At 37.3% G+C, this 15,996-nt stretch overlaps 1 protein-coding gene across 2 annotated transcripts in view; it reads right to left on the bottom strand.

The window, feature by feature from the left end:
- The window catches only part of VWA8 (von Willebrand factor A domain containing 8), a 195,207-nt gene that overhangs the window by 89,814 nt on the left and 89,397 nt on the right, over positions 1-15,996 (bottom strand). For both annotated transcript variants that reach the window (XM_075087631.1, XM_075087621.1), the window contains exons 21-23: positions 15,146-15,222; positions 2,491-2,566; positions 1,664-1,799 (exon numbers count right to left, since the gene is read on the bottom strand). In XM_075087631.1, coding sequence (XP_074943732.1) covers positions 1,664-1,799; positions 2,491-2,566; positions 15,146-15,222 — 289 coding nt within the window. The remainder of the gene's footprint in view (positions 1-1,663; positions 1,800-2,490; positions 2,567-15,145; positions 15,223-15,996) is intronic.

Genomic DNA, 15,996 nt, shown 5'->3' with positions numbered 1-15,996 from the left:
AGGACTGAAGTTCCTCCTGTTATTACAAAAATCTGTGAGAAGCCAGAGACACATGATTTCACACATGTGGAGACTCTGCGTCTCCAAAATGAGTCAGACTGGCCCCACCTGTTCCCTTGAAGCATGTTTCCAATGGCATGTGGAGCTTAGGAATCCTTTTACTTTCTCTAAAACACTATAGTAGCAATTAAGATTGGCTACCAAGATTTTTTTTAAAAATGCCCACTTACAGTTTATACTGACAAGCAAAGTTCAAGTGCTGTGCCACGCAAGTGCTGAATGATTGCTCCACCATACTTAAACATTGTTCCCAATGTTGTTAAAAATAAACTCATTATGTGAAGTACAGTATCTACTAACATCAAGAGGGCATTTCAGACATGGTCCTTCCTTGAAAATTAATGAAAAATATTTAGTTCCTGCAATTCATATGAATTAAATTCCATTAAATCACAAAATACTCTCATCCTGCAGGATACATTTAAATAATATAAGCATATGCAGTATTTGATTAGATGAAAGCCTTAACAATTCAACCTCAGATATACTCTTATCTTCAGTTCTAGATCTGATCAAATTATACCCAACTGTTCAGATGGGTATAACCAAGATCATAATTTGGTCAACTAGGTCTTAATTTCTTATACACCATAAGAAGTGGAGAGGTCAGCTTAGAGTTTCTTGGGTTTTTTTCTTTTGTTTTGTTTGGTTTTTGTTTGTCTGGTTGGTTTTTTTTTCTTTACTTTTTCAGCAGAATTCATGAGAATGCTAATCTAAGAAAACTTTTGTGGCTATTGCAAAACTAGTAAAGAAAATTACTGTAAGTTCTTTAATTGTTAACCTTACAGCATCAAGTACATGTTTCATTTGGACACTTTGGGTCTCTACTAGTAAGTCAACATGCTACATTTGGGGGCTGACCTACTGGAAAGCAGCTCTGTTGAGAAGGACCTGGGAGTGCTGGCAGACAAAAAGGTGACCATGAGCCAGCAATGTGCCCTTGTGGCCAAGGCCATCAGTATCCTGGGCTGCATTAAAAGGAGTGTGGCCAGCAGGTTGAGAGGGGTTATCCTCGCCCTCTACTCTGCCCTAGTGAAGCCACATCTGGAGTACTGTGTCCAGTTTTGGGCCCTCCAGCTTAAGGAGGACAGGGGGGAACTGCTTGAGCAAGTCCAGCAGAGAGCTACCAAGATGATCAGGGGACTGGAGCATCTCCCTTATGAGGAAAGGCTGAGAGGCTTGGGTTTGTTCAGCCTGGAGAAGAGAAGACTATGGGGGGGATTTCATCAATACCTATAAAGATCTAAAGGGAGCGTGTCAAGAGGATGGGGCTAGACTGTTTTCAGTGGTGCCCAATGACAGGACAAGGGGCAATGGGCACAAGCTGGAACACAGGAAGTTCCACCTCAATATGAGAAAAAAACTTCATTCCTGTGAGGGTGCCAGAGCAGTGGCACAGGCTGCCCAGGGAGGTTGTGGAGTCTCCTTCCCTGGAGACATTCAAACCCCGCCTGGAAGCATTCCTGTGCCCCCTGCTCTGGGTGTCCCTGGCTCAAGCAGAGGGGGTTGGACAAGATGATCTCCAGAGGTCCCTTCCAACCCCTGCCATTCTGTGATTCTGTGATTTTACTGTGAACGATCAAAACACTTTCTGTCTACTTACTGGCAACAATTCGCCTTCCATCTGACAAAACCATTTCCCCACTTTCTACTAAAGTTTTTAAAACACAGGTAACGTTTGTTGGTGCTTTGTCTGCCTCATCAATTACCAAAATATGTCCAAACTTCACTGCTTTTACCTAGAAAGGAAAAGAATCAAAACATCACAACCCGCCTGGAATAACTGCAAGAAACTGCGTTACCGATTTCTCAGTCAGTAGTAGCGATATCTTGGTGGCACTGAGACAAGAAAGGAACTCAGGACAGGGATAAGCTACGACCGAGCTGCAGTACAGAGACGAAGAAGCAGCAGGTGAGACAAGAAAGGTGGGTGTTTCTATTTCTTCAGGATAGATATGGAAAGGGCTGCACTATGGAGGGAAGTGAGGAGCCTGACTGAGAATGGAGTGCTGACGGAGAAATGCAAAAGCAGTTTGCATCTAGACTGTCAACATGAAGCTGAAAGAACTAAAGAATGGCTGCAAGAGCTGTCTGGAGTCCAACTTAGCAGGTAGGTGAGAGATCCTACAAAAGAGGAGAAGGAAAATACCACACTACCAGTTAGAATGTGTCAGGTTAATACTAAATTATTCTCTATACTTATTTTGCACATGCAGGCTCTCAAGACTATCACCTCACTCAGCATTTAGCAGAGCAAACATGAAAAACGTGACCGAAGTAAAAGTTAATGAAATGTTACCACACTCACTGACTATGCCATGAAAGTAATCAAATCATAAAGAATTTTCTTATTTGAAAAGCCAGCTTGTTTAACTACTTGTTCTTAATGAAAAACATTTCCAAATATACAATCCAGATGTTACTACTGACCAGTGGTGAATCTTCATATACAATAAGACCATCTTTAACAGAAGGTTGTAGTGTAAGGCTTTGTACAGTGGTATCCCTGAAATGTGGAAAAATTGACAGTATTAATTTAAAATACACAGTAATTTTAGTTACAATAAAATGCAAAATGCATAAATGAGAAACTGAAGACTCTCTTTTTCTAAGAGGAAAAATGCTGTGCCAGCTTAGTGGTCAAAGGTGAGTATCCCTGTCTCTGCCAGGGCTTTCACAGTGGTTTTCAATTTCTCAAATCCTGGGAACAAAAACACTGAAAAATGAATCTGTATCTTTTGCACGTAGGCACATTACTCCTGTTACTACTATTTCTTGCTAAGCATGCTTAAACTGTCATGACAAACAGGGGAATCTCCCCCGAGGAACCAAACAGGAATTTGCAGTATCATAGCCAAATCATTAATGTTTTAGTTGCTGTTCTCTACATACCACCAAGAAAAAAAGACAACTAAAAATACTCACATGGAATTCTAAAAATCACCTATTTTTAGCTCCATCTAAACCATACCAGATGGGTTAATTTTTACTAGCACTTGCTATATTTTATATCACGGACAGTGTGAGCTCTTATATGGGACAGAGGCTTTAATAGCCTAGTATTTCTTTTTTAAATTGTATTTGTGTTTGAATTGCTCAAATGATTTTTTTCCTTCAAATTTAAAATAGTGTTAATTTAAATCTGTAATGAGAATATTCATTAATCTTCACTATTTTCATCCCACTGAATGTACAGATAAATAAAAAACAGTGGCAATTCAGAAAGACCCAGCAACAGACATGGCCACACTGGAGTTTTTGACATAAATTATGCCCGTAACCTAGGGAAAGCCCATCCTGATTCTACAAAATACTTGTCAAAACCTGTGTCAAGATCTGTAAAACCAACCCCATTTACCTTGGGGTTCAGAGTAATCAATGAGCTAAGGACTAATCCAGAGATGGGTGGTGACAGAAGATCCCCAAGACTCCCATGGTTTCATGGGCAACAGGATACCCAACTCAGTCTTAGGGCAAGGAGGCTATGTCATCCGTTTCCTCCTGTATTTCAAAATTCGGAATAGTCTGCGCCAACAGAATGAGGGGCTACTTACGCTGCTTGAGACCCACGCTCTGGGTGATAGGTAATGTTGGTAACCTATGCACTGCATGTGGGATCTGATGCAACAAAAATTCTTACCTTTCACAGCCATGCCATGTAACAAAACTGTTTGCTTAAGCTAAGCTGACTCACCATTACAAATATCCACCTTAGTTCTATCTTTAATTTTGTAACACCTTGTAAAAATCCAACAACATTCTGATAAGCTCCATGGGTACAGGAAATCAAAACACGGTACTGTTTGCAGCAAACTATTAAATGGCCAGCTTCCAATTACAGTTTTAAACTGACAGCATAATGTGCAAACTTCCTTTATTTGAAACTGCCGTCAGCAGGATTTCTGTCCCTAACAACTAATAATTCCTTGTTTAGCTTTAAACTCATGATTGATTTATCCCAGTGTTTCCCACACACAGGAATAAAGCACAGGGCAGGAATGGAGATTTGTAATATTTGGCTACTTCATCTGAACTTTAATCCAGGAGAGGAAAGGTTACGAAGCTGAAATCACCTCTACTTCATTTAACCCCATCAGCTGAGGCCTCTAACAAGCAGCAACACACCCCAAAAGATTAATGTTCATATTGTATTCACATGCAACACGTAATTTTTTTAAACCACTAAAATAAGCAGTATATTAATCCATTATCTTAGAAATCCTACCATGGATATAAAAACAAAGCTTCTATTGCCATCCTACTTGTCTACCCATTTCTACATTGGGCAGAGAAATCAAGAATGGATGCAAAAATAACAATAAACCAATGACCATTGAACACAGATTATTTAGGGACTAAGTTCTGAGATTCTATGTGTCAGCCTACCTCCACTAGCAGTTATCATTTCTGGTTCAATACTATACAGTCACAGGCATAGAATTTTACAGTGTGTAAACCAAACCCTAGAGTGTATGGAGGCACAGTCACAGGCTACTAATTAGTCAGAAATAGTTCATGGAAAAATGTTTTAAGGAATTAATCCAAGAAGAAAAGCGGAAGGCGCTGTCAAACCTGAACTGTGATCTTCTTTAAGTAATAGAAAGGAGAAAATGGGAGGATCTAAGGAAAGCATAGGACAAGAATAAGGTAAAGGAAGATGAAGCATTACAGGATGATTTACAGATCATAAATTTGCACTTAGCAGCAAATGCATAAAAAACCTGAAGTGAACAGACAGTGGCAGGAAAGGAAGATCTCCAGTTGTGGCATGGATGGGCACAGGTGGCGACAGAAGAAAAGACAGAAATGTCAACTGGTGTTTTACTGTGACAGAAAATAGCGTATTTTACTTCTGGTGAGCTAGTTAATGCTCTGGCTCTGCAGAGATTACTCAACTCCCTGATACGGAATACTAATTTGTGATTACTAACACCAGCACCCCACAGAAATCCTTAGGATGATCTCATTCTGAGGGAATACAGAATTGACCATATCTTTGGGGGAAATAAACTCTAGAAGAGTTTACAGTTTACTGAAGTGCTAGTATGAAAGTTGGATGAATTGAAAAAACTTTGTAGAAGGAACCAAAATGAAAAACATTTGACATCCTAAATCCAGTTTCTAACTTGTTTCTTAGTTTATCTGTGGTTCCCTCCTTTCTTCTACTCTACTATTATTCAGCCCGAGTATTTTAAGGAAATATTTCAGGGGATTTGCAATGTATTATAGAAGCTAAATATACAGCCAAATATGAATTCCATTGGCTTGATGACATACATGAATGCAAAACTGTTGGACCTGCCTAGGCTATTACATTCAGCCATACGTATAAGAATGATTTTGCCAGGGTTAGCACAGATAAATGTTAGTTTCCTTTCAGAACCATAAGGTATGCAATTAGATGCCATTAATCTCTGTTCTTCAGAAACCTAACATGACTTAAACATAGTAAAGAACAGCTAAAAATACTTTGCCTCCTCAGGGTTTTTTTTCTTCTTAAATTTCCACTTTGTAATGAATTATGTAAAGACACTGAAATGTAGAATAATAAATATATGCTAAGTCTGAAATATTTCTGTACAATACGGTATGCAGATTTTCCTAAATGTAAAATATGTCTGGCACTCAAAACATTAGACTGTAGAATTTCACTCCCACAGGGAAGGAACTTAAAACTGTAAATCACGTTCACTTATTAATATTAGCATCTTAACTAGGCTCTAACAAAGATATGAATATCAAAACCTCCTAATTTCATCACATTTGGCACCCAAGATGAAAATAGTTCTGACACAAAGAAGCAAGGCTGTGGGAATGTAGAAGTGAGTGAGAAAAGCTGTCTGACATACTGTCATCCTACTCAGCTGAACTGATTTGTCGTCTCCTGATTGTTAAAGAAAAATATGAAAAGCTCGGTAATATCTTTCCTAAGATTATTTTTATAGAGCAAGCCATCCTCACAAGCTCTCCATAAAATAAAAAAGAAAGAAAGGAAAAAGATGTGCTACTGAAACTCAGCAACATTTCTGACAGTTCCACTCAATTCATAGTAGGACTTCTGAGAATTACTTTGATTTTTTTTTTCATTTATTAGCTCACATCACTGCCTATTTTTTTTTTTTTTTTTTTTTTTTTTTCCCCCACTGGTGCATTATTTACCCTAAAGGTAGCTTTTTCTGAAGTCTACAGACTTCCTCGTACATACTAGACTGTGAGAGTTAATACTTTGACAGCAATGCCTTCTTTCTGGGGAAGAACTGAGATGTGGCAGGAGAAATTTCCATCAAGCACAGAACACTGTTAAGTCCATTCTGTCCCTGTCAATTTTCAAGCTTTACCCAATTTCTACTAAATAATTTAATTTTAAAAATTACTCCAAAAGGAAGGGAAAGGAACTCCACCTGACAGCTATTTTTTTGTTTAGAATAGAATTCTCCTCCACACAAATCCAACCAATGAGCATTTCTTATTCCATTCATGGGAGACAGAAACGTTCTCCCAGGTTCTTTTCAAATGAAATTTGGAGTTGTTGGGAAGAGCTGAATACCTCTATTGATAGACCTTGAAACAGGGCAGGATGGGAGGCAAAAACGGAAAGGAAGTAAATCTCCAAGCATTCTGGATATCCTGTGGTGAGACACGGGAGCTGAAACTAGCCAGGAGGAAAAATTAAGGAACAAAGGAGAATTATGTTCCTCTTCTGAAATTTGTGTTAGTTCATCTGGGGGACTACCTGGCCGAAAGATGCTTTTTTAGAGAAATTAATGGATTAAATTCTTCATTAAAAATGTTAACACTGTCTACATGACACATCTGCAAATATTCATGGCATGCTTTGACACTTGTCCTCCCCAGAACACTGAAATTCAAATACCAAACCAGAATTTGATCCTCCTTATAATTTGCTCATTATAATCTAACTTAAGAAAAGGAAAAGGTATTCCAATGCTTTATTTCAGGACTGGAGTCCCCAAGGAATCTTTTGCCCAAACACCGGACACAGCATCAGGACCTTAGTTAACATTAGAAACATCCATATTCACTAGAATTACTCCATCTCGACAAGTGCTGAAGAATACTGTTTTGGCTTTTGTATGTACTTACACTAAGCCTGAAAGGTTAAGAAAACATCTGTGGAAGTCAACCTGGTGTTTCAGGGGTTGGTGCTCATGGTAACAAGCTTAGATAAACCAGATTCAGGTTTGGCCTTCCTCTTATTCTCCAGGAAAGGAAAAATCAGACACACAGAATACATGCTCTAATAATTGTTGCTCTTCATTTCTGTGAGGTATCTATCTAAACACCTACGCACATGGAAATATGTATGTATCTTCTCCATTACATTTCAATCAGACATGAATATACCCATCTGCTGTGACCTAATTTTAAGAGTATTTGAAAAATAATTAGGCCAAGGGCCATCTGAAGCTGTTAATTGGTTAGCTAATCCACTCATGGATTATCCTGATGAAGGGTAGGCGATCTTAACACAAAGAAAGAATCTGCATGACACTGACATTTACAAGTGAATTTCTTTAGCCAACCTATCATACAGACACTGCATTGCATGATATGACCACTACATTTAGGAAATTCTGAAATATCTGAAAAGCCAACCAGTTGCCTCATTTCTCTGTTAAAATGACACTGTGAAGACTTTTTGACTTATCTGTATGCACTGATAATTAAATCCTCCCCCCCCCCCCCTTTTTTTTTCCTGCTAGGCTGTTATAGCTACTCAGCAGGACATATCTTTGTTTAAAATCCAAGAAATTATTTGGAATATAAAGGTATTCATTACTCAGTAGGACTGCAGGTGGCAGAACAAAGGCCAAAGGGAATTAAACGTTTAATTCAGTTTATATGCTTAAATCAAGTTACAGAATTACTTATATGTGATACATCTTTCAAAACGGGATGCAAACTTTTCACATGATTTGTTACAGCAACATAAGAAATCCACTCACCCTAACTGTAAAAACCCATAAATGACACCCTACAGCTCCCCTTATTATGTGTAAGAATACACTTCACTGAGTAAACAGTGAGAAACTGTTACTTCAGCTTTAGAGGAAAATGAAACAACGGGATCTTCTAACCTAAGCTATTTCTCCATAACAGCCACACAGCAGGATATTCAAGCTGAATTCAATTCCTGCAAAAAGACAAATGAAGTAGCTCTCTAACACCTGGAATCTGACAATAGCAGAGCTGGTCAGCCAGCTTATGAAAAGCAAACACTGGAAACAGAGACCATTAGCTTGCATGAACTCTTGGAAGCTTTGCATTGCAACTCTGTATTGATAGAAAATGTATTTAAGAAAAGGGGAAAAAACAACAAGAGTTAAAAACCATTATGCCACCTATTAGATGCTAGTCGATACATTCAGTGCTTCACAACTTAAACCCTTATAACAAAAATAGGTCACCTTATTTATTTCCAAAACTGAGCTGCGTAAAGGATAAAGCACACACTGTAAGGTTACTGTACAACATTAAACGAAAATATTCTAAACATGTACATTCATGACCCAAAATCATCAGGAAAAATTACCTAGCCTTTTTTTCTGTGGCTGCCAACATACAAACACACGACACGCACACCTTCACTGTGTTTAACAGATTCCTCTAATCAACCAGTGCAGCTTCTGCTTGCTTCAACAACAGTCCGCTACAGAGATACCTTTACTGGGTTGTTTATTTTTCAAAACAGACCTGCAGAGCTGTATCAGCATTTCAGTTGTTTTCCATGTTTCAAGAGAAGATAACCAGATGCAATTCTGAGAACAAGTACACTGTAATTCTACAGTATCGGGTGTTAATCTGTGTCTTGGGCAAAGGAAGTTATTTGTTCTAAAACAACTTTTTTTAATTAGAATTTAAAAATATGAAGTCAATAAAGCTGAAAGGGTAGGTTTAAACGATCTCAATAGGGGAAACAGGTAATTAGATTTTATACTGATTATGTGTGCTGAAGAAGAGGGAAAGAAAATTAACATCTGAAGATTAATGGACAGTTTGCAGTAAGTATTGCTCGTAGGGACACCATAAGCTCATTTTCCTACCCCAAACCTCTCCATTAATTTGATTGTTAAAGATCACAGCAAAATTACGTTTATTTTGAAAAGGATAACATATGTAAACTCAATTTTTGGAAGAAAAGATCATCAGATTATTGTAATATATTGGGGAACTAGAAAAGGCACAACACAAAACGTAGTAGATTTTTAAAATGAACCCTGTATCCCACTTTCCAATCACCAGTCACTAGAACAAACACAGTAACTTTGCCAGGAAGATGCAATACCACAAGTAAATTCTTTGAAAGGAAATGTAGCATTAGGAAAACAGAATCAAGTAGTGTAGTATCTTCTAAAATAATAGTAAGATTATCTGATAACAAATAGAATTTATATAGCAGTTCGTATTCTGTTGACAGTGATGAAACATCAAATTTAGAACAAAGCCAAATTGCTTTAGCATATATGTTAATGCCTATAAAAGTGGAAAATTAATTATCTCAACTTGTAAGAAAAGATATCACATGGAGAACTAACAATTAGTATGGCTAATTTAGGGGCACAAACCCTTTTATTTAAAAGCTAAAGAAGAAAACTTACTACGTTCTCCATTTTCATGAAAAAGCATTAAAGCGTATTTATAAGCAGTTTCAACTTATTTGACCTTAAAGAGAACAACTCTTGTACACCAGAAAACACTCCCTCTTTTTGACATATGACTTTATAAAGATTTGTATTTTTTTCTTTGACAAATAATTTCCTAGAAGATTATTTTCTTGATACACAGAAAGAAAACACTTGAAGAGAACTAACAGTTTCACATCTGCAGATTCACTGAGGCTCCAGCTAGCAGAAAATCCATTCCTAAGCCATCAATAAATTATTGATACAGATTACACTGCAGTCTCTACTCATCGAAAGCTTCTATTTCTGTAAGCAACAGGGATGTTCCTACACAACTAAATAACTGCAGTTCTACATACTGAAGACGTCAAAGTTGCGGTTGACTAGTTATATTTATCCTGACTTCAGTGGCTGCATCTGTAGTAGCTCAAGGGAGATCTGGTTCTCCCACTAGCTGAGAGTAACTGAGTTCCCATCGCAATGGAAAGGATCACTACTCTTCATTCCTGAGCATTCTGAGTTGTCTAGAGGAATGCCTGTGATAGACACGACACTCTGCAGAGATGTGGGCTGCAACTTTTGCATTTCCTGTGGCTGATCTATGGCTGAGACAGCATGAGGCCAGAAAGCATCTCCGAGAAACTTCTGCTTAACAACTGCTCATTATTTACACTTGTATCATAATAATAAATGTTCTAGAAGTTATTGAACTTAATCTCATTACACAAAATGTTCTTGTTTTTCACGTTCTGAAAACAATGATGAGTCTGAAGCTGTTTCTTAATTCCCTCAACTGTACCTACTGTTCCATACTGACATGTTTGGGCATCAGCTAAGGACAGTGCAAATGGACTCCCCACATGGAACAAACACTGCTGGATTATCTAATTTTATGAAGAGAAACTAAATTTTAACTTTTTATTTTCTTTTTTTCTACTGAACAATTTTGATTTAGCAAGACATGTTACTACAGCATACCTAGAATAAGAGCTAGCTGGGGTCATCCAGCTGCTACCTTGCAGAAATTGTTGGTAAATCACAGAATCAGAGTAGCTGAGGATGGAAGGGGCCTCTGCAGGTCATCTGGTCCAACCCCCTGGCTCAAGCAGAGCCCCTTAGAGCCATGGTACCCAGGACCGTGTCCAGACATCTTTTGAATATCTCAAAAATCAAGGAGTGTAATGTGTACGAAACTTGAAAGAAAAGGTGTGCCTTCCTGAAACAAGTAAAAGTGCTGCTTGGAACACACTTTCTTTCCACAATTAATTTTTCTTAAAGGGACTACCAAGACAGAGAGGCTTTTGTTCGCTGCTAGAGCAATTAGGAGCACAACTCATGGTGGCAGATAATAATTTCAGAGCGCTCCTGTTGCCAGTTACTCTCTTTGGCTACGTGACTTAAAGCCAATCCCACCCTAGCAGAACAGATGTGGCAGCTTTCACAGGTCTTGAGTTGACACTGTATGTTCTCCACAGTATTTTTCCAGTTCTCTTTAGTTGCCTAAATTAAGATTTCAGATGAGAATAAATGACATGTAAATTTTTTCTTTTTTTTTAAGCTCATGTATTAAAGACTAGAAATGTATTTTAATGAAAGCTAAGATCAGATAACACCATATGACTTCAAAAACTTGGTGTATATATTACTCCAAATGCCTTTAGCATGTAAAACCTAGCACCTCATTTATACTAGCAGAAACTACTATAAAAAGTGTGTCATTGAAGTTTACACCTTCCTAGTCAGAACCTAAGGTTTTAGAAAACTTTCTATTAGAAGTCTCCTCACAATCCAAAAAAAAAAAAAAAAGCCACTATAAATCAAGCTTGCATTGGAAACAAAAGGACAAATACTGTATCTCTGTAGTTCTGTAATATAGTCTACACAAAAATACTAAGCTCAAGGAAGAGAAATCATTGTCATTAAAATTTAAAAAGGAGCTTGACAGTGTGACTAAATTCCAAATAGATACGAACCTAAATGTCTAAATGACAGGTAAAGGACATTTCACCCCAGCAAAACCATTCTTTGTGTGCAATTAGTTACTAATTTGATGATAAGAGAAGTAAAATTAATCTTTTTTTTCTTTGATCACATCAAAGGAGTCAACAGCCTGAAGTCCATGATACTTTATTCCGACATTTTCATGTAGGAGAGCTGGAAGCTTAAATTTTTATATTTATCTATTACTCTCATCAGTGCTAAGAAGGATTTTATAGTCTTAACAGCGCTCGTGTTCTTGCCTGTGTCTTCTCTAAAGTTTTAGATTTTTTTTTCTTCCTTCTGTGAAGTGTTCTTAGTCCAAGAGACTTCATAATTTAAAGAAAGATATTATCAGTTTCAATAAAAATCTTTTTCCTGATTCAGTTAAATTTATTTTAAGGATCCACAATTTAGCCCAGCAAATTTAACTTCAGATTTTTGTGTAGAACCACTGGCACTTTCTTTCCACATTACTCACATGAGAGATGGCAAAAGTAGTAACATCAATGTTCAATAAATGATAAGTCTTTCCAGGGTTCACATATTTAGAAGCAACACAAACACTTGACTCTGGGTTACATTTATTTGGAGGACATCAAAGTTTCTTAGAAAGTCAGCTGGTATGTGTTTAATTTCTATACAGACCCCTCATTGGCCTGAGACTGCACTGGCCTCATAGACTTTCATCTTTCTAGTAGCATGATGAGGGCACGCTCTAAGTGAAAGCAGTAATACCTTAAAGTTAAATATTAGGCAAGGTAATGCTGCTGTTTGTTCTGTAATGTGTAGCTGCTGTCCTGCGTGCACAAAATGAAGATAAGTATCCCAGAAGGGTAAAGAAAATTTAGGCTTTCTCTGCTGAAACTTACTCTGAAAGGAGTGACTGGGAAATCCTGGCAGATGAAAGTTCTTCCTTAGCATAGAAAAGCAGCAAGACGCTTCATAAGCACAGTCCTAGGGAGAAGCCATGCAGAGCCTACACCAAATTAACCATTTCAGAAAGAGTCCTATAACCCCACAATTAATGGGATGACAGAGTTGGTCAACTCCTGATTAGCTCCTAATATTAGGACATATGCAAAAGGAAGCAGCCAACTTTTTGAATAATTCATAAGCAAACATTTTTCTTAAATTCTTTCCTTATTAAATCCTATCATGGCTTCCTTCAAGTTAAGATTTTTGGTTTTATGGTCCCAAAATGATTTGTAAGTCTTAACATTTTCAAAAAATTGGAACTTCTCAATGAGGTGCTGTAAGAAAGGTTAAGAAAAAGGATTTATTACCTCCATAAGCAATTGAAACCTTAAGGTCAGGCTGACCCTTCCCATGTGAAACAGTGGTAGAGCAAGTAAATACAGATGTCAGAAAGGATGTTTAAGGAAAAGCACCCTCTTTTTTTCTATCTCCTCTCATCATCTTGAAGTATAAGACACAAAATGTGAGATTATAAAACTACTCCTGGTAATAGCTCATTGCCTCTAAGGCAAATATTCCCTGCTTGAATGTCATTGAATTTATGTAGTGTTAGATCAGGAGAACTTATACTGTTTCACTAAGACAATAAAGAAAAAAAGAAAACACTGAAACAAAAAAAAAAACCAACCAAACAAAACCCCCCCCCAAAACCAAACCAAGAAAACCCTCCACCCTAACCAAAACCAAAACAGATTTAATGGCATTTTTAGTTCTTTCATGTTCCTGTTTATTGGCAAAAGGGGTGAGTTATTTTGCTATAAAAGATACCTACATCAATTACATTGTGTAACAAACTGTACTACACTACATCATAGTGTATTTCCCCCTTATTTACCTCACAAGCTATTGAAAGTAAAGATTTCTGCAATATCTTCATTATTTTGGCACTTAAATACCATTAAAACACCAGTTTTTGAAAAATGGTAATTAGATTCATAAATCAGAATACTTCTGAAATTCAGTCAAATTATTTTTGTCTATTATTTACTACTTTTTTAAAAACACTACATTTTAGTAAAAACCTTCACTATATTGATTTTAAAGCTCTTCTTACAGTTTTTTCCACTTCACCAATTTCTCCTCTGGCTACATCTTAATTATAGCAACCAACAAGGATATTTCATAGCTAAGGATATATCTTTCTACTCCAGAACAGGTAGTATTCAGTTGCAACACCCATTCCATATTGGCATTATTATACATATATGTTTACTACTTGTTTTATAGCTAATTATATGAAGTGGCAGTCAATATGGGCAAATTCAAGAACTTATGATGTCATCATCAGCCATTTTCTGACAGATTCACTACTTCATTAGAAACTCCGAGCCTCTAGATATGCAGCTGACAAGTGCACACTTACTTCCAGAGAGACTAGCTGAAGTGGAACTATAGAGTCTGCAACCTAGATTCCACAGACTAACGAGGTACCATCTGTCAGGCATATTTCTGAAAGGGCAGAGAACGTCCATCTTCATCTGACACTGAATAACCTCCACATTTTTCAAGAAAGCATTAACATTATGCCTTTCCTATACAAGGTAATCAACTAAAATGCATGCCTTGAATGCTCAGTTTCTCGAATTCTGTAATTCAGGTGTATGAACACCATTAAAAGTATGATATTTGGAAATAGTTTCCTGTTGGCATGTTAATGGCATTGATGGTAGTGAGCTAGGAAATCTGCAAAAACACCCAGGGCTATGAAAGATGAAGTGCACATTCTGGTGTATTTTATAATAAAATATACCTATGCCATAAGCTACTGACTACATTTCTCCCCACAAAATATCTAAAAGTTTAATAGTGAACTGTTTTGGGTCTTACTTTGTTTTGCAGTCCAAAAGTGTGCACTAACAATATTGGAATCCTTGTTTAAATGCCCTATAACATTTACCAAGGTATTATATAGAATGAGTTCCTCCTCACAAAGTATTTAAAAATGCTACCAAGGAGGTAGAGATTTCTGATTTTTCTATATTCAGGAATTTTTTTTGGTAGAACTGCATAGGCCTGCTCACCATTTCCTATTTCAATCTATCTTAAAACCATGTAACCATAAACAGTACTTTACGGAGCCTAGAGACGTTTGTCTTGACTAGACAAAAAAAGGCACATTTTTTATCCAGAGATGCATCAGCGAGCATGCTGTAACTAATACATTCAACAGCCCCATCATCACCCCAAACATTGTTCTTACACAACATTCTCCTGAGCTACCTGAATTTATGTTAAAGTACTGTTCTGCTTGCACTGGAGAGCAATTTTTTAGACACGCACACAGAAAGACAGAAATACTGTAGTATTGTGTGAAATAACTGGGATTTGCAAAAACGATAGTGTATTTTATCCAGAAGGAGCAGGTGGCTACCACAATAGGGTCTTTGTTCAAACAGTTATAACAAATTAAACTTCAGAAACATGAGTTTTAAAGCATGGGAAATGAGATTATAAACACAAAGTATGGAAATGTAACACATTCTTACCTGTGCAGCTGTAAATACTCTCTGGGCCTGTTTAAAAGGTGAAGGAATCTGTCAACAATCTTGTTTTTCCCAACACCCTGCAGTAAATAAATATAATATTAAGAAATAATACAGATGTACACATTTAAGAGTTATAAACAGAGAAAACTTTCCAAAACTGTTAAAATACTCTCCATATTCCTTTACAGACAAACACAATTTCAATCCACACCAAAATTCTCTGAACAAAATTTAATTATATATTTCACATACATATATATGCATGTATGTGCAAAATACATCCGGAAATAGGATTGCATCCTTAGAGTTATGTCACACACACTGAAGCATCCTTTTAACTAACACCAGTTTTTTCTAGCCCTTTTATTTCACAAAGGTATTGTGAGGCTGTGAACACTAGGAAGTTGGCTTGTGATTAGGAAAAGGTAATTTCTGGTGGTCACTGGAAACATGCTGTAACTGTCATGTGGAATTAGAGCACTGCCTTGGTAATGTTTGCTAATGCCATTCCACTGGAGTTACAAAAAAAAGCCCAGGTGGAATCAGAATTGGGCTGGACACCAAAGTGATCTGTAACTCTCCTATTACAGGATGTCTGCATTAGCAAGCTGTGCAGAACAATGATAGAGGATTTATGAGGTGAATCGGGTGTTGCTAACACCCCGGTGTATCCTGCACAAGTGGTTCAGGAGCTGGTACTTCAGCCCATGCCTAGCCTGGTCCCTTGGAAGGACTTAGGAGAGGGCATGAATTAGGTGTGCTGCTGGAGAACATCCTCCACTTCAGTCTCATCCTAAGAGAATCCAGGTCATACGTCCCTTGGCATGTATCAAACTACAGTAAGGAGATTT

The sequence above is a fragment of the Phalacrocorax aristotelis genome, chromosome 1 (assembly GCF_949628215.1).
Source record: "Phalacrocorax aristotelis chromosome 1, bGulAri2.1, whole genome shotgun sequence".
NCBI lineage: Eukaryota > Metazoa > Chordata > Aves > Suliformes > Phalacrocoracidae > Phalacrocorax > Phalacrocorax aristotelis.
Note: the sequence above shows the minus strand (reverse complement) of the source record. Positions and strands in the feature narration are given on the sequence as shown.